The 26837-nt window shown below is 49.1% G+C and overlaps 1 protein-coding gene across 3 annotated transcripts in view; it reads right to left on the bottom strand.

The window, feature by feature from the left end:
- The window catches only part of LOC116949422 (protein bassoon-like), a 174343-nt gene that overhangs the window by 27964 nt on the left and 119542 nt on the right, over positions 1-26837 (bottom strand). For 2 of the 3 annotated variants that reach the window (XM_032966752.2, XM_032966754.2), the window contains exons 10-12: positions 15671-15734; positions 5894-6001; positions 3510-3753 (exon numbers count right to left, since the gene is read on the bottom strand). In XM_032966752.2, coding sequence (XP_032822643.1) covers positions 15694-15734 — 41 coding nt within the window. In that variant the 3' untranslated portion in view covers positions 3510-3753; positions 5894-6001; positions 15671-15693. Of the gene's footprint in view, positions 1-398; positions 514-3509; positions 3754-5893; positions 6002-15670; positions 15735-26837 lie in introns of all 3 variants that reach the window. The other variant, XM_076071997.1, reaches the window with a different exon arrangement.

Raw genomic sequence — 26837 nt, 5'->3', positions numbered from 1 at the left:
CAGGCACCTTGTGAAGAGGTGGTGTTGCCCACACTTTACCCCACCAGACGCGACCTGACCATTCATTAGCTCCGGTGCGCCGAGTTATACTGTAGGATGGACTGGCATGCTCGCAGATCGAACCTACAACTTCCAGATTGCTAGGCCAGTGTGTTGACCCTTACAACACGGGCACAGCAGCCCTGCAAACATAGTAAGCGGGTTACATTTTGATTAATTCGTGCAACCAGAAGCAAAAAAGTCAGCACAAATTCGGAATGAAATAATGGCCAAAATGTACCGGTGGCTGCTGTCCACCCATTCTTACAACAGAGCAGAGTGCGATGGTTCTTCTCCATTCCCCATTCTCTTCCTCATCCCTCCCCTTGCCCCTCCACCCCGTCCCATCCCTCCCCTACCCTTTCACGATCCTTGAGCGTTCCCTCGATCGCGGTCACTCTTTTCTCATCGCTTGTAGCACGCCCCTCCGCTATCTGACTTATTTTATTCCGTCCCCACTTGAATGAAGGCGCTCTGTAAATATAAAATTAGATTGGATTAGATGTTCGCAATAAGCCCTGGCGTGTGCATTTGTGAGAACGGTGAGGCATGTGCTGTGTCTGATGTTATATTATCCGATAGCTATGGGAACAGGGGCAGCAAAGTTCTGACTGCAATCAAAACCAAATGTCGGGTCCCTGGCTATAGTCACGTTGTTGCTCTAGCTGGCAAAGTGAAACGATGCGATACAAACAAACAAAAAACACACACACCACTCGAACTTTCACGCGAGCAAATTCAGGGCACGTCAACGCATCAACCGCATCCCTTCCAGCATTTGAAAGAGACGAAGCTGTTATGTGATGTGGATATTTTCAATGGCTCAAGTAGACCGAAGAAAAACAACAATAAAATAAATCCAACTTTTAATGGGAAACGGGGCCAAACAACGACACAATGATGGCACTGTAATGAGAAAAGGTGCCGTGGTGATCCTGCGGAATTGTGAACATTGATTTTTAAGCGAGCTGATAGGTCACTTACTGCTGTGCCGGGAAAGTATTCGTGCATCTGCTCGTCCCTTCGAGGATGCTCGACTTATTTCCATGAAAACTACAAATCCGCTGAACCAATCGCTATAGAGCTTGCCAGCACCAGAGCTCAGATCTGCGTTGTTTACTCAGGCAACATCCACGACGGAATACTTTCGGAATACAATTTTAACTTTAACAATTATCGTAACGTAATGCTTTGTACACGTGCCAACGAATGCACACGTGCGTTGGAATGTACCCACGTGCCATTTGGAACTTTCAAGCTGCTGACTCTATATTGGCATACAGTTCTTAGCAGCTTTCACACATGCACCTGGACTCAAAAGCTAGAAGCGTCTTTGCTAGTTGCTCTTAAGCCCATCTCTGTGACCCGTAGAGTAACACAGAATCTAAATCGCATTCACAGATACATGAACGGAAAGGCTCGCTAACCAAGAACGCACACCCTCTCGAACCAATGAACGTCATTCCCATCGCTCGGACAAAAAATTAAACTCGCACGGTTAGGAAGAAAATATTTTTTTCTAATTTTTTTTTTAAATGACACCTGCTGAACTTGTTTTCATTTCAGTCGCCAACTTTGCCTGTGGCAAATTCCCTCCGTTCCGCGAGGGTTTCACGAGCGGCCAGAGCCTCGCTGTATCGGCGTCCCACCCCTCCCCCCGTAGCGATCGGAGCACGATTAACATTCAATTGGCGCCGCGTGCGAACCGAACTCATCAGGCGCGCCAAGCTCCACGCGCGCGGACGTTCCAAGTGCGCAGGACCGTACATCTTTGGCAGGCTGCAGTGATTGATTTATACTTTTAATTATTCAGCCATCCGTTCGTTCATTTCGTTGATGCAACCCAGTGGCTGGCGAGCGGTTCCGTGCCGTCCGGTTCGTTTTGACGATTTACCTCTCTGAGCGCACTCGGTGCCAGTGTCGGGACATTGGACTGCGCTAGGCCACAGAAGTGCCTCTGGCCATGTGATTATAATTTATACTCACGACAGCAAGTTGGCCTTTTGTTTTGTACGCACATTCATGTGTACAAAACACAAAGATAGAGCCCCCCTATAGCCTTAACAGACTGTTTGGGCAAGTGCTGGTAAGCGAGCGCATGTGAAGGGTGGCACAGCACACGAGGAGGGGGGGTAGCCACCACCGCGCCCGGCCGCCTTTGTTTAAAACGAATCAGAAGATTAAGTGGGGGCATCTGGTTCGTTTTAAACAAATATTCATGGACTGCCAGTTCAGACATTAAAATCAGCAAATACGAAGGGAAATCCACCCAACATCTCCTTCTGCTGCCAGAGGCTCGTGATGTAAGGGAGGTTCTGAGAAAAGTGCTCTTGAGTCACAGCCTCTACGGCCTCCCCAGATCCCGCATCTCCCAACTCCAGGTGATCACAAAAGCTATTCGCAAACTTCTCACCCACACCCACAAATGAGACCACATCGCCCGAATACTCAAATCCCTCCGCTGACTCCCAATGCAATTACAGTTCAATTCCAAGATCACACTCATCATCTTTAATATACTCCATGGACTTGCCCCTGCCTACATTCTCTCCTCTAATCTCACCCTGCTCCCCAACCCGCACTCTCCACTCCAACAACCAAGGCTTTCTGTAGAAGATAATCACTGCCGGGTTCGGAGCGCGGCGCGCTAACCACCGTGCCACCGCTCCACCAAACGGAGTACCAGAGAAATCCAATTTATTTCTCAGTGTTTAGATGAATTGTTGTTTTGCATGTACCATTTTCACTACATTTTGATTTTCATAATTGAGAAAAATCATTATCCCAAAAACAATTAAAAGGAAATGATTTCAGTATGAGATTTGGTTTCGGAGAAAGAGAGAGCAGCCAGCGCATGCACATCACGCCACAGATTCTACAATCACAGCGCTACTCTTTCTCAAGTTTAATCAACCCACTTCACAATGTACACTTTAACAATTGTTCACATGAATATGGAGAAAGTTGTCACCCAAAAGAAAATAAGTAATCGCACCATGCTAATTTGAATATTGGTTACTTAGAAACCTCAACGAGTAACCCAGAGTCCAATGCACGCTTCGAGTGTCGCCCTGCAAGACCCGTGATGTTTGTAAGATTCATTCACTTACGCATCAGTCCAGAAAATCAGGTCAGTAGACAGCCTGTAGGCTGATGAACTCGACCGTTAATTATTTTTTTATGTCCATTTATTGCTGCATTTCCCACAATCCACCACAATACACAATTTTTTTGAACCAAATACAGTGGCAGCAAAAGATGGGATATGCGGAAATGAAACGATGAAAATCGACTCATGCTCAGGACTTTAGGCGGATCGAGAGCAATGGAAACCGATTGTGGAGGAACTCATCCAACAGTGGATAGATCGTGACCGTTGATGATCACGATGACGGTCAAGGGCCGACACGTCCGCCCATCAGTCCCGGTGTTGTGGTCTGCGCTCGTGCGAGAGGCCATGGGGACGGTACCTGGCTGCAGGTGAAGTCACGTGCTGGGTTTCCACTCTTGCGTTGCTCCCAGGGTCTCCACAGGGTGAGCGAGCGTGCGTGTGAGTGTGTGAGTGAGCGTGCGAGTGAGCGTGCGAGTGTGCATGCGAGTGTGCATGTGAGTGTGCATGCGAGTGTGCATGTGAGTGTGCATGTGAGCGTGCGAGCGTGCGTGCGAGCGAGCGTGCGTGTGCTCAGATGGCCTTGCATGTGAAGCAGCTGGGTGCTGTAACCACACAGGAAAAATGAAGACCAACTTGTTATGGACATACGCGAGTATCACCACTCGGATTGCCACCTATCCTGGTATCACAAGGTGGTTTTGCTGTCCCGGAATATCCGTAAAGTATTCTCGTGGATATTATAATCCGAGTTGTTTTGTCGTTCGCGTAACAAAGCTAGATTTTAGTAGTCGCGTTCAATCTGGTGTCCATAGGTGGTGGCTGATATGCTCTGGTTAAGGTGCAGATGTGGAGTGTGAGGTGGTCACACTGTACGATTTAACACCACTCAAGGCAATGGAATTATAATTCGCCCCTCTTCCGATATTAAGAGACATTATTCTTCTGTTTCCCATATGTCCCTGGTTTTTAGTACCACAGACGTGACAGCTATAATATCACACACACACGATACATTATGGAATATAATCCAGCTGTGTGGTGCGGGCGTTGTGGCCCATCATCCCTCAAGGTTCAATAAAATGAAGACTAATTTGTACAAAGTGATCAGAAATGTGTAATTAACACCTGCCATATTAAGGGCCAACAGAGAGATATATGTATTTTGAACTTCTTTCGCACCATACGTAGCCAACCGTGCTACTCGGAGGTGCAAGGACAACAAACTAAGAAAGCGCTTCGTGTGGCATTTAGAGTTGCTTGACTTTTGGTGTTAATATTATTTACGACCGATACTCGTCACGTGCATTCACTTCCTAAAGGGGGCTTTTCATGGCCTCGCCTTTGCTAAAACACCCAGTTGCAGTGGGCGTCACCGGTGATTTGTAAACCGTGATAAACCGAGCCCCGTGGTGTCCACGGAGAGGGCTCTTGTTTACAGCATCGTGACACTCACGCTGATGGACATCAGCGTGAGTGTCACAGGTCACACACTCTGCTGACGACTCCGAAAACCAAAAGTGGCCAAGCGCTCGCTGCTTAAACAATCACTGCTCACAGACATTGTCCCAAAGGCCTTTTTTATCCGATTGGAAACAATTTGTTATTTTGTTTCTCTGCACCAAATGGCAGCCTTTTGCGCTGTTTAGGTTCGCAATTGAGGATGCCTTTTCATTTATCGCTTTCCAAGCAAGATTGAATGCATTTGTGCATTAACTCTGTCCATCTGCCTGTAACACGGCCTCACGACAAACACTCTTGTCAAGTGGATCCAACATGAACATGGCATAAAGGTTTGTCGCTATCAGAGACTTGCCCTGTTCAAAACCGGCCACAATGATAAGTGGATTTCCCACAACAGGGAACAGCAAAAAAAATACTCTTTGAAAATATGCCAACGCATTTGGCCATGACCGCTACCAGTCGGCTTCTGTTCTCTAAGCAGTCAGGAACACAAACTCACTTTGCCGAAGCGTTACAGAATCAACACGGGTGCACGATTTTCCCGACCGTGTGTGTACAGTTACTGGCTCCCTCTCATTACTCAATATCACGAGAGCGTGTAAGGGCTCGCCCCCGTAGGCTGCCTCAATGAATTAATTTAATATTCCCTGCTGTCGCGGGACAGCTGTCAAGGGGTGGGATAATGGGGGGGGAGGGAGGGGGGGAGATCGGCCGAGGGATTCAACGTCGCGGGAAAAGGGAGATAAGGGAGCGGAGGATGCGTTCGAGATGGGTAAGGAAGAAGGGACAATATTGGTGAGGAGAGAGGAGGACCGAACAGGTTCGAGGAGAAACACGGAGAGAGATTAGTGAGTGGGGGACTACGAGCGAGGGCGCTTTTTGGCCACGGCTGCCCAGGAGAGAATGTGCGGTGGAGTCATCCACGTCCAGGAGTCACCCACGTCCAGGAGTCACCCACGTCCAGGAGTCACCCACGACAGTGGGAAGGGAGGCCTTCACTTCTGTGGCCCTGAGCCAGCTGTGAGAATTCCACATTACCAAGGTGGAGGCCATTTACTCCGCAGCACGGCCGTCGTCAACCTCGCACACGGCGATACCGGTTGTATCGACCACACAAGAGGATGTTGGGCTGAGAATTTACTCCCGACTGGGATGTCACCTCGGAAGCGCACATGCTGTCTCTTACCCTCCGCTCTATGAAATAAACTCACAAAAATAAGCCACACTGCTCAGGGAGGAGGGAGCCGCCTCCGTAAAATAATTGACAAAGTGCACACTTACTGTGTGTGTTGAGACGCCACGTTAAGGGTTGCATTTCTTCACGGGTTTTCCATTGTTTCAGGTGGTCCGAAGTAAAATAATCCACTGATATGCACATACTCTTGCATGCTGTAGAGCAAAGGACGGTCAGCACACACATTCAAAAGGTGATTATCATGGACACAGGACCGATATCCACAACCGTCATTCTAACTCATAACGCGCTGCTGCACCGTTTATTAACTCGTAACGTGCTGCACAGGATTCTAACTCGTAACGCGCTGCTGCACAGGATTCGGTCTCTCTCCAAGAGAGAGAGGCGACGACTCAGCAGGCGCGACGAACCGCAGACAAGCGGGAAGGCAGCGGCCAGGAGGTGAGACGGTGCCAACATTTGCCCGAGATCTGCGGTCCTCTATGTGTGAAGGCGTTATCGGCCTAGTAATCAGTGCTTGCATGTCGGAGGAAACCGGAGCACCCGGAGAAACCCCACGTGTGCGAGGGGGGGAAACGCTCTATCCCATACAGATGGGGCAGGTGAAGTCCACGTGTTTGCTCGACTGCCTTCTCCTGGCAAGCCAGAGAGTATGGCACCTCACCGCCCACGGCGAGAGAGTTTCACAACATCTGTGCGGTGATCCGCTAACCCTCGACGCTGCCTCCACGGTGCTGCTGCGTTACAGGCAGCCAGCCACGTGCCTAGTCGCCACCACCGCCCGGCATTGCCGATCGCTCTTTTAGCCCAGCGGAACCCTCTTGCTGAACGCGTCTTGGGAATCAGTGACACTCTCCTTGAGCAAGCCAATGTATTGATGCCATAGAATCCGCCCTGCAGATTCTGCCGTGGCGTAGCGGTGAGCACGCTGGGCCTGCGACCCAAAACGCCACCGGTTCGATGTCCCTACGCGGGAGTTGGAACAGCGGAGCGAGTTCCTCGACTTCCCCCAGCGCCTCTGGACGACCACGGTCAGTCGATCGGCAGGTCGCGTGTGGTGGCCAGCGTGGAAGAGTAGGCCAAATACAACTCGATAGAGTTTCTCTAAGAGCCCACTCTAGGGGGAGCCCCTTCTGTCAGCAGTGGTGCGAGCAAGAACCACGCAGAGCTGCACCTTTGCCTTTACCTCACGGCGGGCATCTCAAGTGTGTGCCTGTGTAGTGGAATGCAGAGTCTCGTTGCTATCTGCTCGGGCGCTCCCTGTGTCTGTGTAGCAACGCCGCGCGTGGAAGGGTTGGTCGTGGGGGGAATTCTTATTTGCCATTATTTTAGAGTCGAGAGGCAGTGCCGCACACATTAATCACCGTCGTTCATTCTGCAGGGGCAGCACGGCGTGCGTGTTGTGGTCAAACGGAGCGTGGCGCAGCGGTGCGGGAAAATGCAATGTTATATTGCCTCCATGAAAAGCATTTCTTAGAGACACTGAAATAAATACGGCGCGGAATGCGACGATAAATTTCCTTCGGAGAAATAAACCGGCTGCTGATTTTGCTTTCACGACCCGAGGAGCAGTTTGCTGCGAGAAACTCATGTTCCTCGCAGCGAGGGAGAGGAGGGCGCGCAGATGAAATGGGCAAATTCGACATCAGCAGATACACGAATGGAAATTCAGAGGCGAGGCCGGCGATTTCTAAAATAAACATCGGACGACCGCCGCAGGGTGCACGAGTGGAGGAGCTCTTTTGAGGATATTCATGCGGAGCAAAGCGCGCGTGTGTTAGTCTCGTGTGTGTGTTAGTCTCGTGTGTGTGTTAGTCTCGTGTGTGTGTTAGTCTCGTGTGTGTGTTAGTGTTAGTCTCGTGTGTGTGTTAGTCTTGTGTGTGTGTTAGTCTTGTGTGTGTGTTAGTCTTGTGTGTGTGTTAGTCCCACGTGTGTGTGTGTTAGTCTCGTGTGTGTGTGTTAGTCTCGTGTGTGTGTTAGTCTCGTGTGTATTAGTCTCGTGTGTGTGTGTTAGTCTCCTGTGTGTGTGTGTGTTAGTGTGTGTTGGTCTCCTGTGTGTGTTAGTGTGTGTTAGTCTCCTGTGTGTGTGTTAGTGTGTGTTGGTCTCCTGTGTGTGTTAGTGTGTGTTAGTCTCCTGTGTGTGTGTGTGTTAGTGTGTGTTAGTCTCGTGTGTGTGTTAGTCTCGTGTGTGTGTGTGTTAGTCTCGTGTGTGTGTGCGTTAGTCTCGTGTGTGTGTGTTAGTCTCCTGTGTGTGTGTGTTAGTGTGTGTTGGTCTCCTGTGTGTGTTAGTGTGTGTTAGTCTCCTGTGTGTGTGTTAGTGTGTGTTGGTCTCCTGTGTGTGTTAGTGTGTGTTAGTCTCCTGTGTGTGTGTGTGTTAGTGTGTGTTAGTCTCGTGTGTGTGTTAGTCTCGTGTGTGTGTGTGTTAGTCTCGTGTGTATTAGTCTCGTGTGTGTGTTAGTCTCCTGTGTGTGTGTTAGTGTGTGTTGGTCTCCTGTGTGTGTTAGTGTGTGTTAGTCTCCTGTGTGTGTGTTAGTGTGTGTTGGTCTCCTGTGTGTGTTAGTGTGTGTTAGTCTCCTGTGTGTGTGTTAGTGTGTGTTAGTCTCGTGTGTGTGTTAGTCTCCTGTGTGTGTGTTAGTGTGTGTTGGTCTCCTGTGTGTGTTAGTGTGTGTTAGTCTCCTGTGTGTGTGCGATAGTGTGTGTTAGTCTCGTGTGTGTGTTAGTCTCGTGTATGTGTTAATCTCGTGTATGTGTTAATCTCGTGTATGTGTTAGTCTCGTGTGTGTGTGTTAGTCTCGTGTGTGTGTGTTAGTGTTAGTCTCGTGTGTGTGTGTGTTAGTGTGTGTTAGTGTTAGTCTCGTGTGTGTGTGTGTTAGTCTCGTGTGTGTGTGTTAGTCTCGTGTGTGTGTTAGTCTCGTGTGTGTTAGTGTTAGTCTCGTGTGTGTGTTAGTCTCGTGTGTGTGTGTGTTAGTCTCGTGTGTGTGTGTTAGTCTCCTGTGTCTGTGTTAGTCTCGTGTGTGTGTGTGTTAGTCTCGTGTGTGTATGTATTAGTCTCGTGTGTGTGTCTGTTAGTCTCGTGTATGTGTGTTAGTGTTAGTCTCGTGTGTGTGTGCTAGTCTCGTGTGTGTATGTATTAGTCTCGTGTGTGTTAGTCTCGTGTGTGTGTGTGTTAGTGTGTGTGTTAGTGTGTGTGTTAGTCTCGTGTGTGTGTGTGTTAGTCTCGTGTGTGTGTTAGTGTGGTTGTTAGTGTGTGTGTTAGTTTCGTGTGTGTGTGTGTTAGTCTCGTGTGTGTGTGTTAGTGTGGTTGTTAGTGTGTGTGTTAGTCTCGTGTGTGTGTGTGTGTTAGTGCGCCAGCATTGCCCCCGCTGTGGTCTCCCAACATAACGGGCTCGCAAACGATTCTCCACACTTTTGTAAATAGAATGCATACAAAGACAAAGACCCCCCCGTATAGCCTTCATATACTTTTGGGGCAAGTGCTGTTAGCGAGCACCTATGAAGGGCCGGCACGGCAGACGAGTGGGTGGGTGGCCAACACCCCGCCCGGCCGCCTTTGCCGCCCGGCCGCCTTTGTCTCCTGAGTTGGCGATGTTTACGCACTGCACCAGGTACTTATTTGAGGCTGAGTCGACCTAGGGGAGGCTCAGAACCGGTTCAGATAATCGTCACCGGTGTCGGCCGTGAGCGGGAATCGAACTCGGGTCGCCTCGCTCATAGCGCAGTGCACTAACCGCTTTACTACCGCTCCCCACATGCTAAAACACACACATACAACAACCGCCATTCGCCACTAAGTGGCGGTGACGTCACCACGACGCTTGTGCCAGGCCATGTGCACCTTGAGGCCACGTGAAGTGTCGAACGCCCGCTGGCAGGAGGTCACGGGGCAGACCCAAGTGCCACGGGTCGATTGACTAAGGTGACTGAGATGACTGGCTGATGCACCACCTGTGCCCCCTACTGTGCCAACCTGCTGTGCTTTAGCCACCCGGCGCTCCGCTCATTGTTGTGAGCGTCGCTCCTCCGCCCTCCGTTGTTGTTGGAGGGCGACTACCTTCAACTGTCCAGTAGCATCCTTCACGTGCCTCCTCCACAGAGGCCGATCTTGACACCGCTGGTACCAGTCATCGGCAAGTCCACTCAGCTCCACGTCCTCCTGTACCACATCAATCCATCTCTTCTCTAGCCTGTGCCGCGCCCATTTAGCCCCCTCGGTCCGGCCGAACAAAAGCTGTTTCGGCATGCGGTGGCTGGGCATGCGGGCTACATGACTCAGCCAACGCAGCCTTGCCTGCCGGAGGAGCTCACCAATGGGACCTTGCCCAGATCTTTCAAGGATTTGTGAGCTCCTCACACAATCCAGCCTGGTTAAACCCAGGATGGATCGTAGGCAGGCTAGCCTAAATGTTTATAACCGGCGAAGATGTTTCATTAGGGGGGTCCACGTTTCGCAAGCGTAGAGAAGGGAGGGAATGACCGTGGCCGAGAAGACGTGAAGCTTAGTGCGGAGCGACAGACCAGGTAGTTTCCACACAGCGTTACGCAACGGATGAAAATATATTTGCCGCTCGACTGATTCGGAGTGAGACCTCTGCTGTTAAACTGGAGCCGGTCATAAGCACACTGCCCAGGTATGGGAAACTCTCCACTCTCTCCACAACTGCCCTATCACCGATTGGGAGTTGTGGGGGTGGAGTGTCCGATGGTACAAAATACCCAGGCAGGTGCTTAGTTTTGGTGGGGCTGATGGTAAGGCCCCATCTCTTAGTGGCACGCTCCAGTCTCAGCAGCAGTGTCTCCAACTCCTCCTCTGAATGACCAGCTATTACCAAATTATCGGCTTATATAACGTGGTTGAGCAATAGGGAGCCATCCCTTGACCGCACCCGGGCATCGATCAGCCTCACATTATATCTGTACCAAATGGAGATTCCCCCAGTACAGCTATTGAAGGCTTCACGAACTACGTGGTAAAAATAGATGTTAAATAATTTGGGAGCCAGAGGACAACCCTGTCGCACCCCAAGGTGTACAGGGAATGGCTCTGACTCCCGGCCACGTAGTTTTACCCGGGCCCGCTCACCATCATGATCGTGAGCAGAGGATCAGGGACTCCAAAAGCACGAAGAACAACCCAGAGCCCAGGCCTACTGGTGGTATCATAGGCCTTGACGAGGTCAATAAAGCAGAGATGTAGGTCTTGCTGGAATTCCCTACACACACGCATACACAACAACAACAACCGCCATTCGCCACTAAGTGGCGGTGACGTCACCACGACGCTTGTGCCAGGCTATGTGCACCCTGAGGCCACGTGAAGTGTCGAACGCCCGCTGGCAGGAGGTCACGGGGCAGACCCAGGTGCCACGGGTCGACTGACTGAGATGACTGGCTGATGCACCACCTGTGCCCCCTACTGTGCCAACCTGCTGTGCTTTAGCCACCCGGCGCTCCGCTCGCTGTTGTGAGCTTCGCTCCTCCGCCCTCCGTTGTTGTTGGAGGGCGACTGCCTCCAACTGCCCAGTAGCATCCTTCACGAGCCTCCTCCACAGAGGCCGATCTTGACACCGCTGGTACCAGTCATCGGCAAGTCCACTCAGCTCCACGTCCTCCTGTACCACATCACTCCATCTCTTCTCTAGCCCGTGCCGCACACGCTTAGCCCCCTCAATCCGGCCAAACAAAAGCTGTTTCGGCATGCGGTGGCTGGGCATGCGGGCTAGATGACCCAGCCATCGCAGCCTTGCCTGCCGGAGGAGCTCACCGATGGGACCCTGCCCAGATCTTTCAAGGATTTGTGAGCTCCTCACACAATCCAGTCTGGTTAAACCCAGGATGGATCGTAGGCAGGCCAGCCTAAATGTTTCTAACCGGCGAAGATGTTCCATTAGGGGGGTCAACGTTTCGCAAGCGTAGAGAAGGGAGGGAATGACCGTGGCCGAGAAGACCTGAAGCTTAGTGCGGAGCGACAGACCAGGTAGCTTCCACACAGCGTTACGCAACCGATGAAAAGATATTGCCGCTCGACTGATTCGGAGTGAGACCTCTGCTGTTAAACTGGAGCCAGTCATAAGCACACTGCCCAGGTATGGGAAACTCTCCACTCTCTCCACAACTGCCCCATCACCGATTGGGAGTTGTGGGGGTGGAGTGTCCGATGGTACAAAATACCCAGGCAGGTGCTTAGTTTTGGTGGGGCTGATGGTAAGGCCCCACCTCTTAGTGGCACGCTCCAGTCTCAGCAGCAGCGTCTCCAACTCCTCCTCTGACTGAGCAGCTATTACCAAATCATCAGCATACATAACGTGGTTGAGCAATAGGGAGCCATCCCTTGACCGCACCCGGGCATCGATTAGCCTCCCATTATATCTGTACCATATGGAGATTCCCCCGGTACAGCTATTGAAGGCTTCACGAACTACGTGGTCAAAATAGATGTTAAATAATGTGGGAGCCAGAGGACATCCCTGTCGCACCCCAAGGTGTACAGGGAATGGCTCTGACTCCCGGCCACGTAGTTTTACCCGGGCCCGCTCACCATCATGAAGGTCCTTAATGATCGTGAGCAGAGGGTCAGGTACTCCAAAAGCACGAAGAACGACCCAGAGCCCAGGCCTACTGATGGTATCATAGGCCTTGACCAGGTCAATAAAGCAGAGATGTAGGTCTTGTTGGAATTCCCTACACCTCTGCTGTAGCAGACGGACAGAAAATATGGCATCTGTGCAGGACCGCCCTTTCCTGAAACCGCATTGTGGCTCCGCAAGTCTCTCCTCAGTGTGCCTGGCAAGGCGATGCTGAATAATCCTTGCCAGGACCTTTCCCGGCACACTGAGGAGTGAGATGCCCCTGTAGTTGTTACAGTCTGTGCGGTCCCCCTTCTTAAAAAGGGGGACCACCAGGGCATCCTTCCAATCCTGCGGAACCCGTCCAGTGGTCCAGACTGTTGTTATGATGTCATATTGGGAATTCTGTGCACAAACGCCACCCTCCCTCAGCATTTCGCTTGGGAGATCATCTCTGCCCGCTGCCTTTCCTGGTCTCAGACTCCGGATCGCCTTCAATACTTCCTCAGCAGATGGCACCTCAGCCAGCCACTCACAGGGGGTGACTTCATCCAATATTTGAGGCACCGCAGCCTCAGCAGGGTCATCCTCACTTTGTGCCATGATGTTTTCCTGGCTGAGGGATTTTCCCTCCCCCAGGACCTCACAGAAATGCTCAGCAAATCTGCGAACCTGTTCCTGGGGGTCGGAAATTGGATCACCGTTTTTTCCCCTAATGATGGTAATAGGTGTGGCGCTGCAGGTTACTTTTTTGATGGAGTTAAATAGAGATTTGTGATCACGGGCCACTGAGGCAGACTCCATCTCCTCAGCAACCCGCGACCACCACCCATCCTTGCAGCGCCTCACGGCTCTCCGAACCTCCGAGCGAAGGCTGCGGTAAGCCTCCTCATTCTCTGACGTGGGATTCTGTAGCCGATGACAGTGGGCCTGTCGCTTTTTCTCAACCATCCTGAACAACTCCTCTGTCATCCAGGGTGTCTGGGGAGGTCTGGACCGCGTACCCAAAGCAGCCATTGCAGCTGCATGAGTCACAGTCCTAAACCTCGCCCATTTACCCTCGACATCAGGAGGAGTCGGGGACGATGCCAATCCCAGCCGCAAGCGATGATGAAATTCTCGCTTGCAACTTTCATCAGATAACTGAAACCAGGCCACTTTAGGTTGGAATGGGGTCCTGGGTGTACACCCACCACCGGAGTGGAAGAATGGCAGGCGCATCTTACAGATGACTAGTCGATGGTCAGAGGGCAGATCAGCTCCACGGTAGGTCCTGGTGTCAAGGACATGGGCTCGCATTCGCTGGTCCGTTACTATGTAGTCCAGCAGATGTTCTTGCTTGGACCCGGCATGCATCCATGATGTTGTGTGGATGCGCCGATGCCGGAACAGCGTGTTGGTAATTACAAGCCCATGGGCTGCACAAAAATCTAGCAGCCTCCTACCGTTGTTATTGAGCTGATCTGGCCCATGCCCTCCAATCACTCCAGACCAGGTGCCAGTATCATGACCAACTCGGGCATTGAAGTCACCCAACATGATGACTCTATCCCGAGGGGCCACTTTAGCCAGCACCTGTGACAGGAGGTCATAGAAGGCATCTGACTCATCGGCTTTGCCTGCATCCCTCCACGGATGTTCATCTTCGGTGGGGGCATAAGTAACCACGACCACCATTCCTCGCCTCCGGTTGATGGGAAGGCGAGCCCAAAGTAGCCTGGGGCTTACAGCTTCCCACACCTCACCGCCACACTCCCACGCCCCCTTCATTCTTTTGTTCAAAAGAAGACCCACACCCTGTTGTTTGGCAGTCTGCTGCCCCGAGTAGAGGACTGTCCACCCCTCATGGTGGCAGGAGCCAGAGCCGGTCCACCGGACCTCCTGAATGCCGCATAGATCCAGGCGGTACCGGTCCAGCTCCCGACAGAGGAGTGGCAGCCTCTCCTCTGCAGTGAGCGTTCGAACATTCCACGTGGCCACCCGTAGTGGCTTTTCGTTGTTTCTGGAGTAGCCCCGAGGGTAGGTATTCAATCTCCTGGCTCCGCCAATTGGGGTTTGGCCAGGAGACGTCATAGACGCCTGGCCCCCCGGGGCCTCCGGCACAAGCTTAGTTGTTACATATTTCAGTTTAATTCGTGGTTTCGTGGTAATTAATTGAAGGTGGAGGGGTTACCAGCCCCTCGCACCCGTCCACGCATACACACACACATACACACATACATACACACACACACATACACACATACATACATACACACACATACACACATATATACACACATACACACGTTTCATAACACTTTTTCGAACAAAGTTGCCGAGCACAGGCCCAAAACGCGAAGAATCTGGAAACAAACGGCACTATCGAAGGCCGTGATAGATCAAATCTAAAACACATTAATTTGATTAGATAAACTTATTAGAGCTCGGGATAAGAGGCAATGGAAGGGAACTGCAATTGAGCTGTGTGCGAGAGAAGAAGCAGATTATGTTTTGACATGCAGTGCATGCCTGGTGAGTGTCTGGTGAGTGTCAGGTGTGTGGTGAGTGTCTGTTGAGTGAGTGTCAGATGTGTGGTGAGTGTCTGGTGAGTGAGTGTCAGGTGCGTGGTGAGTGTTTGGTGAATGTCAGGTGTGTGGTGAGTGTCTGGTGAGTGAGTGTCAGGTGTGTGGTGAGTGTCTGGTGAGTGAGTGTCAGGTGCGTGGTGAGTGTCTGGTGAGTGAGTGTCAGGTGCGTGGTGAGTGTCTGGTGAGTGAGTGTCAGGTGCGTGGTGAATGTCTGGTGAGTGAGTGCCAGGTGTGGTGCGCTGAGACACGTACCGCAGTGTTCCCCCTGCAGTGCCCTTGTGAGTGTGGTGCGCTGAGACACGTACCACAGTGTTCCCCCTGCGGTGCACTGAGACACGTACCACAGTGTTCCCCCTGCGGTACACTGAGACACGTACCACAGTGTTCCCCCTGCGGTACACTGAGACACGTACCACAGTGTTCCCCCTGCAGTGCCCTTGTGAGTGTGGTGCGCTGAGACACGTACCACAGTGTTCCCCCTGCGGTGCACTGAGACACGTACCACAGTGTTCCCCTGTGGTACACTGAGACACGTACCACAGTGTTCCCCCTGCGGTACACTGAGACACGTACCACAGTGTTCCCCCTGTGGTGCGCTGAGACACGTACCACAGTGTTCCCCCTGCGGTGCACTGAGACACGTACCACAGTGTTCCCCTGTGGTACACTGAGACACGTACCACAGTGTTCCCCCTGCAGTGCCCTTGTGAGTGCGGTGCGCTGAGACACGTACCGCAGTATTCGCCTGCGATGCCATCACCACAGGGATGCAAATTTGCGGCCAAAGGCGGAGACAGCTGTGGGGACAGAAACAGAGAAAACATCACAAAATGTATTAGCATAAACAGAGGTACTGCCAAAACTGGCGCGGACGAAGATTTATTACAGCTCGCAAGCATCCAAAGAAGCTGGCAACGTTGGTGTTGTTGTTGTTGTGGCCATCACTGTGCTCAGCCACTTTTGCCTTCCCATTTCCTCAGAGCTAAGATATGCTTATAAATAAGCGTACGATAGGGTTGACCCAGCATAAATAAAGATTTCACGAAATCAATTGCAGTGGAGACGGGAATGCTGGCTGCATTTAAACGTCGATCGGTTTCCCAGGATTTCGGAACGGCGGCAATGTCCCTCGATGGAAGTGTGGGGTTCACAAGGCAAAGGGACCCCAGCCCCGGCTAAGCCATCGTCAATAGCCAGAGATCGCATCGGAAACAGATGCAGCAATGCAATCAACGAGCAGGGCATTTAGTAACTCGGCCCTACGCTGCCGCAGTGAGCGAAGGAGACTCGTCTATCCGATGACACCCAGTGGATACTGCGCGAAACTTACAATAATAGAATGCAAACATGGATAGATTTAAGCGATGTGAAATTTTCTTCATTTTCATTTAGAGCAATGGGGTATTGTGCATCTCTATTGGCAGTCCTGAACCAGCGGTGAACATTCCACATTCTCAGAGTAGGGCCCAAGTTTTTCCACGAAATAACCACCACCCTTTTGAAAGTGGTGGCACGTGAGGCTGCAGTGATTTGAACTCCGACCCTCGGATCGTGAGTCCAAAGCCTACCGCTGTCCCTTTCCATAATACCACCAGACTAGCTCAGCACTCATTTCAAGATATAAGATCGCTTGTTTGGAGAACACTGCACTTCAATCCAGAAGCTTGCAAACGAGGATGATTTCATGATATAATGATATTGTAAAAATACACAAAGCACATTACTCGCAGAAATTCTGTGCGAAAATCTATCTTTTTCACTGAAAAGATTGTGAAAGAAAGAAAAATAAATAACCAAATAACCTTCAGAAAAATGCACCTGCTCTATCGATACATTATTTAACATTTGCACTGACTAAAGGGCCTTGCGGTTTAAATGTCGAGCCCTTTATTTGTGGATTCCGCGCTCAAAATTCAACCGGCTGCGCGAAAATAAATACACGCTCTCGGGCTTACTCCGAAACACCCGGTACTCCAGCAAACGTCACCGCAGCAGAACTAAGAGTAAACAATGAACATTGAATGCTTGTTCCACGACCTATGCAGTAATGTGTGGCTTTCACTGCACGGATCACACACGTCGCCTCGAATGAAACGTGCCAACAACTTGCACAGTGCCATCTTACGTCGGGGACGCATTTAATCCGGCAGCCCGGAGGCAGAGTTGGCAGATCGTTCTGTGCTCACACGCGTGCTGCTATAAACTGAAACTATAAACTATTTTTATTTTACCAGGTAAGACCCACTGAGCTATCCAACTCTTCTTTTAGAAGCGACCTGGCCACAAATGATAGCTCAACGAAGTGGCTTATCACGTGTGGACATTTCTCGCAGCCAAATACTCTGAACGCGTGGCGATTCTAAATGTAGGAGGGAAAAACCAAAGGACCCGGAGAAAAATCCACACGATCACAGGGAGAGCGTGCAAACGCAAACTATGCAGGTGTCCTCTCGGGATCGAACCCACGACCTCCTGTCTACCAGGCGAGCTAGTCAACATCTCGCCACCGTGGCGATACACCTGACCGAGCAGGAGAGCATGCCTGCATAAGGCAGTAGAGCAAGTAAGCTGCCGAGCTATTCTCTAAGAGGTGGAACGTTATCCTCTCGTATGTGTGGCTTTTCTCCTGACACCTCGGTTTGCACCCCATCAGCATAATTACTCAACAAGGAATTAAACCAAACAACTTAATTGCAGAACCCATCAAAATATAGTATTGAGACTCAGTAAAAATAATAACATTCATGAAAAAGTGATGGATGAAACTCTGGTGAAAGTATTACATTTGCGATTGGAAGGTCGCAAGGTCAATCCCAAAATAACGCATCGATCATCCCCCTGGGGCTGTCAACAGTGGTAGTTTTATCGATAGAGTATTGTTGCTGCAAGAATTAGGAATTTCCTCCCCCCCCCCCGAGCCATGGTCTCTGCCTGTGTGTTTAAGCAGTGATAGACACCAGCACTCACTTAAAAGTTATTACCGTCTTCATAGTTTTAGCAACCACAATTAAAACTAAATATATCACACGTAAGCCGTTCCAAGAAATGTAACTCCTTGGCATTCTCAGCAGTTGTTTCTTTCTTAATTAAATGTAATAATGTACATAACGCTAGCCCAATTGCGCCATCAGCGTCAAGACATGAGGTGAAGTATTCCATTGGATCCCTGAGAGAGCAGTGCCACCCTGCGTGCTGGACAGCCGTCCAGATAATGTGCGACGTCACAGAGCCACCTCTGAGGTCCGTACAAGTGGCATCTGGTTGCTCACACGAGTGGGGGGGGCAGCACTTTCCCACTGGCTCTGCATGCGAGGGTAACAATGTTTGGTCGCACAAAAGTCGAAGCAACATTTGCATTCTCAGCGCTGGAATTTATTCAAATTACGTGCAGAATAAAATTGTATGCGATGGGTTTTCATTTTATTTTTGTTGCGATGCTGTCATTGGAGACCAGGCTGAGGCCATCAAATGGCCACACTTGAGAAGCCGGGTTCACCACCGGCAGCTGCCTGGAATCGAACACAGGCTGTCAGCGGTGTCTGCTCAGGGACACTGCCCTCTGAGCAGCGTCGTCATTCCTTGCCAATTTGCCTTATGCATATCTAAATAACGCAAATCCAATTTAAAAATGCTATCGAGTGGATGTATGTGGTTTCACTTTTTGCTACCCTGCAGCCTATAAATAGTTAACTCATCGTAATAAATGGCTTCTAATTTTGCACAGTCTTTTTTTATGTCACTTGATTAATGCATTGTCTGAAGGGTCACGTATACTTTCCAGCGCTATCTGGAATTTGAATTGATTTATAATGACCTTGGTGATAGTCAAAGCAAATCCTGCTTGCTGCCAGAGAAGAAGGGCCTGAACAATGAGTTGTTTTTTACACACGTAATAATGTGAAAAAGTATCGATATTTTGAAGCTACTCGTGGTATTAGATCGCGAGTGATTAATAGATTTGGTCAAGTCTTCGTCGTTTTATCCCTCCTCAACCTTTGACTCAGAGACCGCCACTGGTCTTAATATACACAAGTAAATGTACAACCGCGCGTCCTCCGGATTATGGGACACTCTGTCAGGTAAGAAGCACGCCAGACTTGAGTCGTGGAGGCTAAAAAAAGCTGTTCTAGCATTGGGAGAATGCAGTGCGATGGAGAACCGCCTTCCAGAAGATGACTCGTATGCACCTTGATTAAAACACATCTGCAGTAAAACTAACTTATTCCCCGGATTATAAACGGCGCACTTCAAACTTTCACTCTAAAATACAGGACTTATATTGGACGTGTGTGAGCGATTCACTGCACAAATCAGTGCACTCTATAAATCAGACTTATTAATGATATAAGGGAAAAGCAGTAAGTCATTATCTGGAGAATATAGTATATGTAAAGAGAACGGATAGAATGATTTGCCCCTTGGAGAAAAATAATAATTTCAACTTATAACGCGAACAGTATTCACTCACTGTCGAAGAAAGGGAACGACTCAGAGATGTGAAGAGGATCCACAGACAAGCGGGAAGGCAGCTACGCGGTGAGCCCGTGCCAACAATTGCCCAAGATCTGCGGCCCTCTATATATTAAGGCATGATCAGCCAATTAATGAGTGCGTACACACGGGAGGAAACTGTAAACACCCACAGAAAACTCACGCGTGTGAGGGGGAAACACTCTATCCCATACAGATGGAACAGGTCGAGTCCATATTCTTGCTGCACCGCATTCGCCTGGCAAGCCAGGGTACACGGCTCCTCGACACCCAAGGAAAGGGAATTTCACAACATCTGTGCGGTGATTCACCAACGCTCGCCTCCACCGGCGCTGGCCTAGAGGCGTGCGTAGCCACCACCGCCTAGTTGATGCGAGAATTCGTCTCAACTTAAAGTGGCACCCTGTAGAGCAGGGCTTCTCAAACTGTTTCACTACACAGCACTCGCTTTCCAGATTGCTCAATCGTTGCAGCACAACGAACCAAAACCCGCACGATGGGCCCGGGCGAGAACAACGTATCATCGCTCACGACGCACGCCGCTCATAGCGGCTGCCTGCTCAACTGCGCACGTGCGACCGAGGGAGCTAAGAGGGCCGGGGGTGAGGGCTGACGGCTGTCTCCACTGCCGTGCTGCGCACGTACGACCAATGGAGAGGTGGGAGGCTGGATCGCCCATTGAACGTCACGGAGGAGAGCTCGCCTGTCCCAGCTCGCGAACAAGCGAGGGCTCGGTCCTTTTCTACAATCCAAAAAACACCGCGGAACCGCCGGTTGCGAAGCCCTGCTCTAGAGGGGCTCGCTTGAGGTCACTCTCTCTCGGAGGCCGTTCCGCACTCGTTGGTTCGAGCAATTGCGCGTCTGCGCCTTTACCTTTGTGTTTATGAAAAAAAACAAGTACAGTACCCAAATGTGTTCGCGATGGGTCTCCCCTTCAGGACCTACCACCCGTTGCGTTACTACTTTGACAATTCGAGCCATTACCCGGACGGAGGGCTCGGGAAATCGGTGTCACTTTTCCAAGCAGAGTGGGCTGTGCACTATTGACTGGTATCGACCGAACGCATCGGCGCTTGCATCTCGGACGCAGGCAAACAGGCACTTAATTACTCATTGACACAGGGGGTGGCGGCACATTCATTTTCACATTCACTCACGATCCCGAGAGCGCAGATTCAGGGCCAGGGACACATCCATCAGTGCTGCCACTTGTAAACGGGCCGCAGCCACAATCAGCCCTCTCCTTCATCACGGCAATCACGGCAATCGCGGCGTAAATACCACTGTGTAATGTTGAGATGCACACACACACACACTGATGATGATGACAAGGGCACGCAGAAACGACAGCGGTTGTGCACACCTGTAAAATCCTGCATTCTGGAGGCAAGCATTCGTGTATTAGATATTTGTGAGACTTGGGCTGCGAGGTGCACAGGGAATGGCAGTGTACTACCCACATGTCAGATACTCACTCGTGGAAATAGCCACACATCCTAATCAACGGCCCTCCTGCAAACGTATCGTGAAGATCATTGAGGCTTTCCTAATTAAATTAAATCATTATATTATTTAATTTGAACTCGTAGGACATTGAGTCTCAGCGTCATGGTCCAAGTTGGCCCCAATCTTATTCTTTTCTGCGGTTAAACGCCGTTTTGTTTTATCCAGCGGAGAAGTGCAGGTAACAGATCCTGTTACCCGCGGATAACCCCGCGGGTAACAGGATCTGTGGCATTCATTTCCCACGTCACCATGGATGGGGGGAGCTTCTGCGTCTCAATCTCAATAATCATCGAGACTTGCATGGCATACAGATATTAATTAGAGTGGGTAAATTTAAAATAGCCACTAAATAGCGTGCGTGGGCATGTGACACCAACGTCACGTGATCGCACCCCCCAGGCTTGCATTGCAGCAAATGTGTGGCTTAATTATTTATTTGTACGTCAAAGAGCTCATCACTTTCACACCACAAGCTCATGAACGACTGCTTAAAATTATCATTTTTTAAATGTGCAATATTAATTACTCTGGATTTATGGACGTTCTGGGCTTGTATTTTAAACTATGAATACAGAGGTAGGCCTTCTTCCTGTCAGTCAATGTACGGCAGTAGCAACTCTGCAGTCCAATGCAGTGGTTAGTTAGCACGCTGTGCTATGCACCCAGCGACCTGAGTTTTCCAGCCACAGCGATGTTTTTCCCACGAAAATATCCTGCATATTAAAATGTGTGCTGAGCTATTTTGGGCATATTTATGAGAAAGGGCAGCACCTGGGTTGCCAAACTACCAGGAGATATCATGGGAAGAAGAATATCTCACAATACTGAGAGAGGAGAGAACCACGTGTAAATAATGCATTGCCTTGAGCGGTGTCCCGGTTAATGTTCTGAGAAGACTCACATATTTCCCAGAGGCTACCTCAAAAAGTAGGACGATCCTCGCAAAATCAGGACAGGTGGCAACCCTGAGCCACAGCTAACAGCTGTTGATGAACGAAATCTGAACTAGTCCTGGGCCCATCGTTCATCAACCTCCCTGAAAGTGGTAGACGACGAGGGCAAGTAAATATCTCTGCAAGAGAAAATAAAACATCGTTGCAGGCCCGGTGACTTGTGAGCACTGCGGGCCCAGGTTTCGTCTCGTTTGCAGGCTGCAAGGTTACAACCCTCGCCCACAAATGCATTCCAAGCCCTTGGAGGTCAAACACTGGGGGGAAACTCCGTCTCTCAAACGCTGTGGAAATGACTTGAGTAGATCACCTTGGATCACCTCTTCAGGAAGCCAGCTATCACAAAGCAGTGCTATTTGCTACAACATTTAAACCAAACAGGGGTTCCCACACATGGATGATGTATGTATGTAGACCTTCTTTCGCACCGTACATAGCCAAATGTGGTAATTAGAGTCGCGGGTATGTAATTAAAAGAAAACAAATATGCAGCAAATAAGACAAGGCTGCCATTCAACCCCGCTTGAGGCATTTCTTCCGCTGCTACCACTGCGTGGGCGTTTGCGGTGAAGCCGCATCACCACTCCGATGTGTTTTAACCAAGGGACATGGTGACCCTATCAGTTCAGTTCTGAAGAAGCTCCTGAAAAATATTGATTTATCCTGTGAGTGTGTTCATGAAGTCTGAATATCCATCTCTGGAGCTAGCTCTCTGCTGACTTCCGTTGGAACCTACAATACCGTTTTAGTTGCTAAGGGTGCCTCCACAGAAACTTGGATTCCATTGCTTTGAACAATCACTGCTGATCGCAGCAGCAAAGAGTAATCACTGCTTATTCAAGAGGAAGTCCTGATGCTCATCAAATCACCGGTCGCTTCGCGATTGGTGCTCTGCTGCCCCAATGTTGCGATGCGTGCCAAAGCCAGCGCTACAAACTTACAGACGGAATCCAATCAAAAGCTGTTTGCCTTATTGATGACCCAGCGATGTTGACCTTTCATGCCTCTGTCTCACCACCATCGCTCTGTCGCTTCTATTTGCCTCTTCTACGACTGCTGCTGCGATCAGTGGCTCTGTTCAAGTGTCATGTCATTCCCACTTTTGATGCCTTTCGACTCGCTCCTGCTAATCTCCTCCCTTCGACTCTTTGCGTGCAATCTCCTTCGCGACGACCCGGCCGTACAAAGTACTTCGCTTCACCTTTTACATCCTGCACTGGAACTCATTACCCGCCTCTGCATCCTAAACCTTTATTTACAATTGAGCAATTTGTTCAGTGTAATGTCATTCGCATAGCGAGTGTGCCCCAGCAGTGTTGAAGGTGGTTGGATCACAATCGGGACCTTCAGTCAGCAACTTAAAAATGTTAAAAACCTCAATAAGTATATTTGACTTGGGCAAATTGCAACAGCCTATGGCTCTTATTATAAGCAACAAATAACAAAAGGTGTTTGTGTTCTTTTATTACTCCCGCAGACAATAATAATGTTGTCCTCCTGACCGCCACGCTGCGTGGAGGATTTCAAGTCACTCATCTGGCACCGTGGCACAGCACCAACCTCCTCCGTATGGGAAACGTCGAGGAGTTAAAATTCTGCCCGGGGTTTGGTTAGGCCCCTCGATCCATCTCAGGGTCAATATGATCAGTATTTTGTAGGAAATCAACGTGAGTTGCCCTATGGATAGACTGGCCTTGGCCGGGGGAATGTGGAATTATCGACATTTGGTTCTAGGACCACCAGTGGGGACACTATAAACCTTATATTTCGAGAATGGCAACAGTTTTGCTAATTTCCATGAAACCAAATACGCCATCATGGCCAATGCATATTCTGCTTCCCCTGCATCTGCCAGACCCCCACATCTGTTATGCTACCAACATCTAACATCCAAGGTTTGTGCTTCATTGTTTACATCCCCGGTAACGGGGATGTAAATCGTTATTAGCGTCACAAAATTATATAACCGTGTAATATAATTCACATTTTCCAACAATATTTATTGGAGACCTAATATACAATAAGTTTAGGAATAAGAGATCACCGGACATTTTACGTCATGTATGGGAGTGGAGAATTTTATGAGGTTGTATTATTAATTTCAGATTATAGGAATCCATGGTTTCAAGTCTATTCCCCCTTGATCTCATCAGAGCTTTTAAAAATATAATTTTTGTGGCAAAGGGCAATCAGAGTTACTTATAGTCCAATTCCCTATGAAGCCAAGACCATGAACCTGTGAAACAAAACGTTTTCAGAACACACACGGAACGCAGAACACACACAGAACACGCAATACAAAGAGAACACAGAACACACACAGAACACACAGCAATGAGTATGTGCACAAGGAAATCCCATGGAACCGTCTATCGCATGTGTTACGACTTTCAAGTCTCTGGTGCGTATATATTAAACACCAACATAACTCTGCTGAATGAAGCACCAAAACTAACATCAATTTCGTGATAAAGATCCATTTACATTGGGTACAAAATAGAAAAACATTGCAGTCTTTTTTTTCTACCGAGCTAATAAAGTATTTTTGGATTTTGGGATTTTCCAGTGGTGTGGGAAAGTGTTTTAAACAGCTTGCTGCAAATAACCTTAAAATGTCCCACGAATACTGAATCAGATCAGGTTCACTCCTGGGGGTAACCTCTAATTTGTATTGCCAATGTTGATGTCGAGCAACGACGTTTTGCACTAAGGTGGTTGAGCAAAAACCAAGGAACCTCAGAGGTTCTGGGTCTATGCCCAGACCTTGGGCATTCGGCTCCTAAGAGAAACCAAGCCACGTTAATAGGGCAGAACCAGAGATGTTATAAAAACTCTGAGCAACGGGACGATTTGCAAAACAATTTAATATCCCAAAAAAAACAATACAAGGTAATTTGTGAAGTGTGCAATAGCAGGGTGACACCTTGCACCCAAAATTAGATCCAGTGCCTCTGGCTTTTTTTCTTTCACAAAACTTTCATGATAACGCGTGAGGGTCCCTTGAGATACGACTTGGCTTTGTCAGAGAGTATCTGGGAATAGCAAATTATACACGTGTATATATAAACATAGCAAATTATACACGTATATATAAACATAGCAAATTATACACGTATATATAAACACCCACACACAGACTCTGCACGGTTGATATTCTACACGGGATAGTTCTCCCACAGAGCAAACCTTTGGACATTAAAAGCGCCAATATATGGACATGCTGCATTTGCTACACACGCTGCATTCACCAAGCCAACTGCAATGCAACAACTGACCCCCAACCCTAACACACAACCATAGACAAAGATCCCCAATTTATTTGTATAGGCTATAAGGGTAAATGCTTTTAGAAAGCATTTATTTATGCCAGCATCACATATCGGGGGGGGGGGGGGGGCAGGGGGCAAGTGTCACTAATACCTTCTTTGTCTTCACAGTTCTAATTTCAGGCTCAGTTGACCTAAGGGTGACCCAGAACAGTTTAATATGACATCAAGCTGGAGCGTCCACTGTGATGCTCTCTAACTCAGTCAGCATGGGCAAGGATCCTCGGGGTGTAGAAGCAACATCTGGCCTCCGATATAGGCGGTCTGGAACACGGTTCTCTAAACACGCTGCACCAGAGCAAATGGACCCAACGCCTAACAAACCCTTCACAAATACACATGAATATACAAACTAAAGATTAAAATCCTGCGCAAAAGGCACAACAAAACCTCCGCAGACAGATATGGAAGTGACCACGGATACAGGTCCTAAGAGGTTAAAGCGGCCCCTGGCTGCTGCTGCTGAAGGATCGATCAGACCACGGTTCGCAGGTTTTTAGATCAAACCACGGCTCACAGGTTTTTAGATCAAACCACGGCTCACAGGTTTTTAGATCACACCAGGGTTCACAGGTTTTAAGATCAAACCACGGTTCACAGGTTTTTAGATCAAACCAGGGCTCACAGGTCTTTAGATCAAACCATGGTTCACAGGTTTTTAGATCACACCAGGGTTCGCAGGTTTTTAGATCAAAGCAGGGTTCACAGGTTTTTAGATCAAACCACGGTTCACAGGTTTTTATATCAAACCACGGCTCACAGGTTTTTATATCAAACCACGGTTCGCAGGTTTTTAGATCAAACCAGGGCTCACAGGTCTTTAGATCAAACCATGGTTCACAGGTTTTTAGATCAAACCACGGTTCACAGGTTTTTATATCAAACCACGGCTCACAGGTTTTTATATCAAACCACGGTTCACAGGTTTTTAAATAAAACCACGGCTCACAGGTTTTTATATCAAACCAGGGTTCACAGGTTTTTAGATCAAACCACGGTTCACAGGTTTTTAGATCAAACCACGTTTCACAGGTTTTTAGATCAAACCAGGGTTCACAGGTTTTTAGATCAAACCACGGTTCAGAGGTTTTTAGATCAAACCAGGGTTCACAGGTTGTTCCATCAAACCATGGTTCACAGGTTTTTAGATCAAACCAGGGTTCACAGGTTTATAGATCAAACCAGGGTTCACAGGTTTTTAGATCAAACCACGGTTCACAGGTTTTTAGATCAAACCAGGGTTCACAGGTTTTTAGATCAAACTACAGTTCACAGGTTTTTAGATCAAACTACAGTTCACAGGTCTTTAGATCACACCACGGTTCACAGGTTTTTAGATCAAACCACGATTCACAGGTTTTTAGATCACACCACGGTTCACAGGTTTTTAGATCAAACCACGGTTCATAGGTTTTTAGATCACACCACGGTTCACAGGTTTTTAGATCAAACCACGATTCACAGGTTTTTAGATCAAACTACGGTTCACAGGTTTTTATATCAAACCACGGTTCACAGGTTTTTAGATCAAACCACGGTTCACAGGTTTTTAGATCAAACCACGGCTCACAGGTTTTTAGATCAAACCACGGTTCACAGGTTTTTAGATCAAACCAGGGCTCACAGG

The sequence above is a fragment of the Petromyzon marinus genome, chromosome 36, assembly GCF_048934315.1.
Source record: "Petromyzon marinus isolate PM22_M1 ecotype Great Lakes invasive population chromosome 36, UKy_Petmar_22M1.pri1.0, whole genome shotgun sequence".
NCBI lineage: Eukaryota > Metazoa > Chordata > Hyperoartia > Petromyzontiformes > Petromyzontidae > Petromyzon > Petromyzon marinus.
Note: the sequence above shows the minus strand (reverse complement) of the source record. Positions and strands in the feature narration are given on the sequence as shown.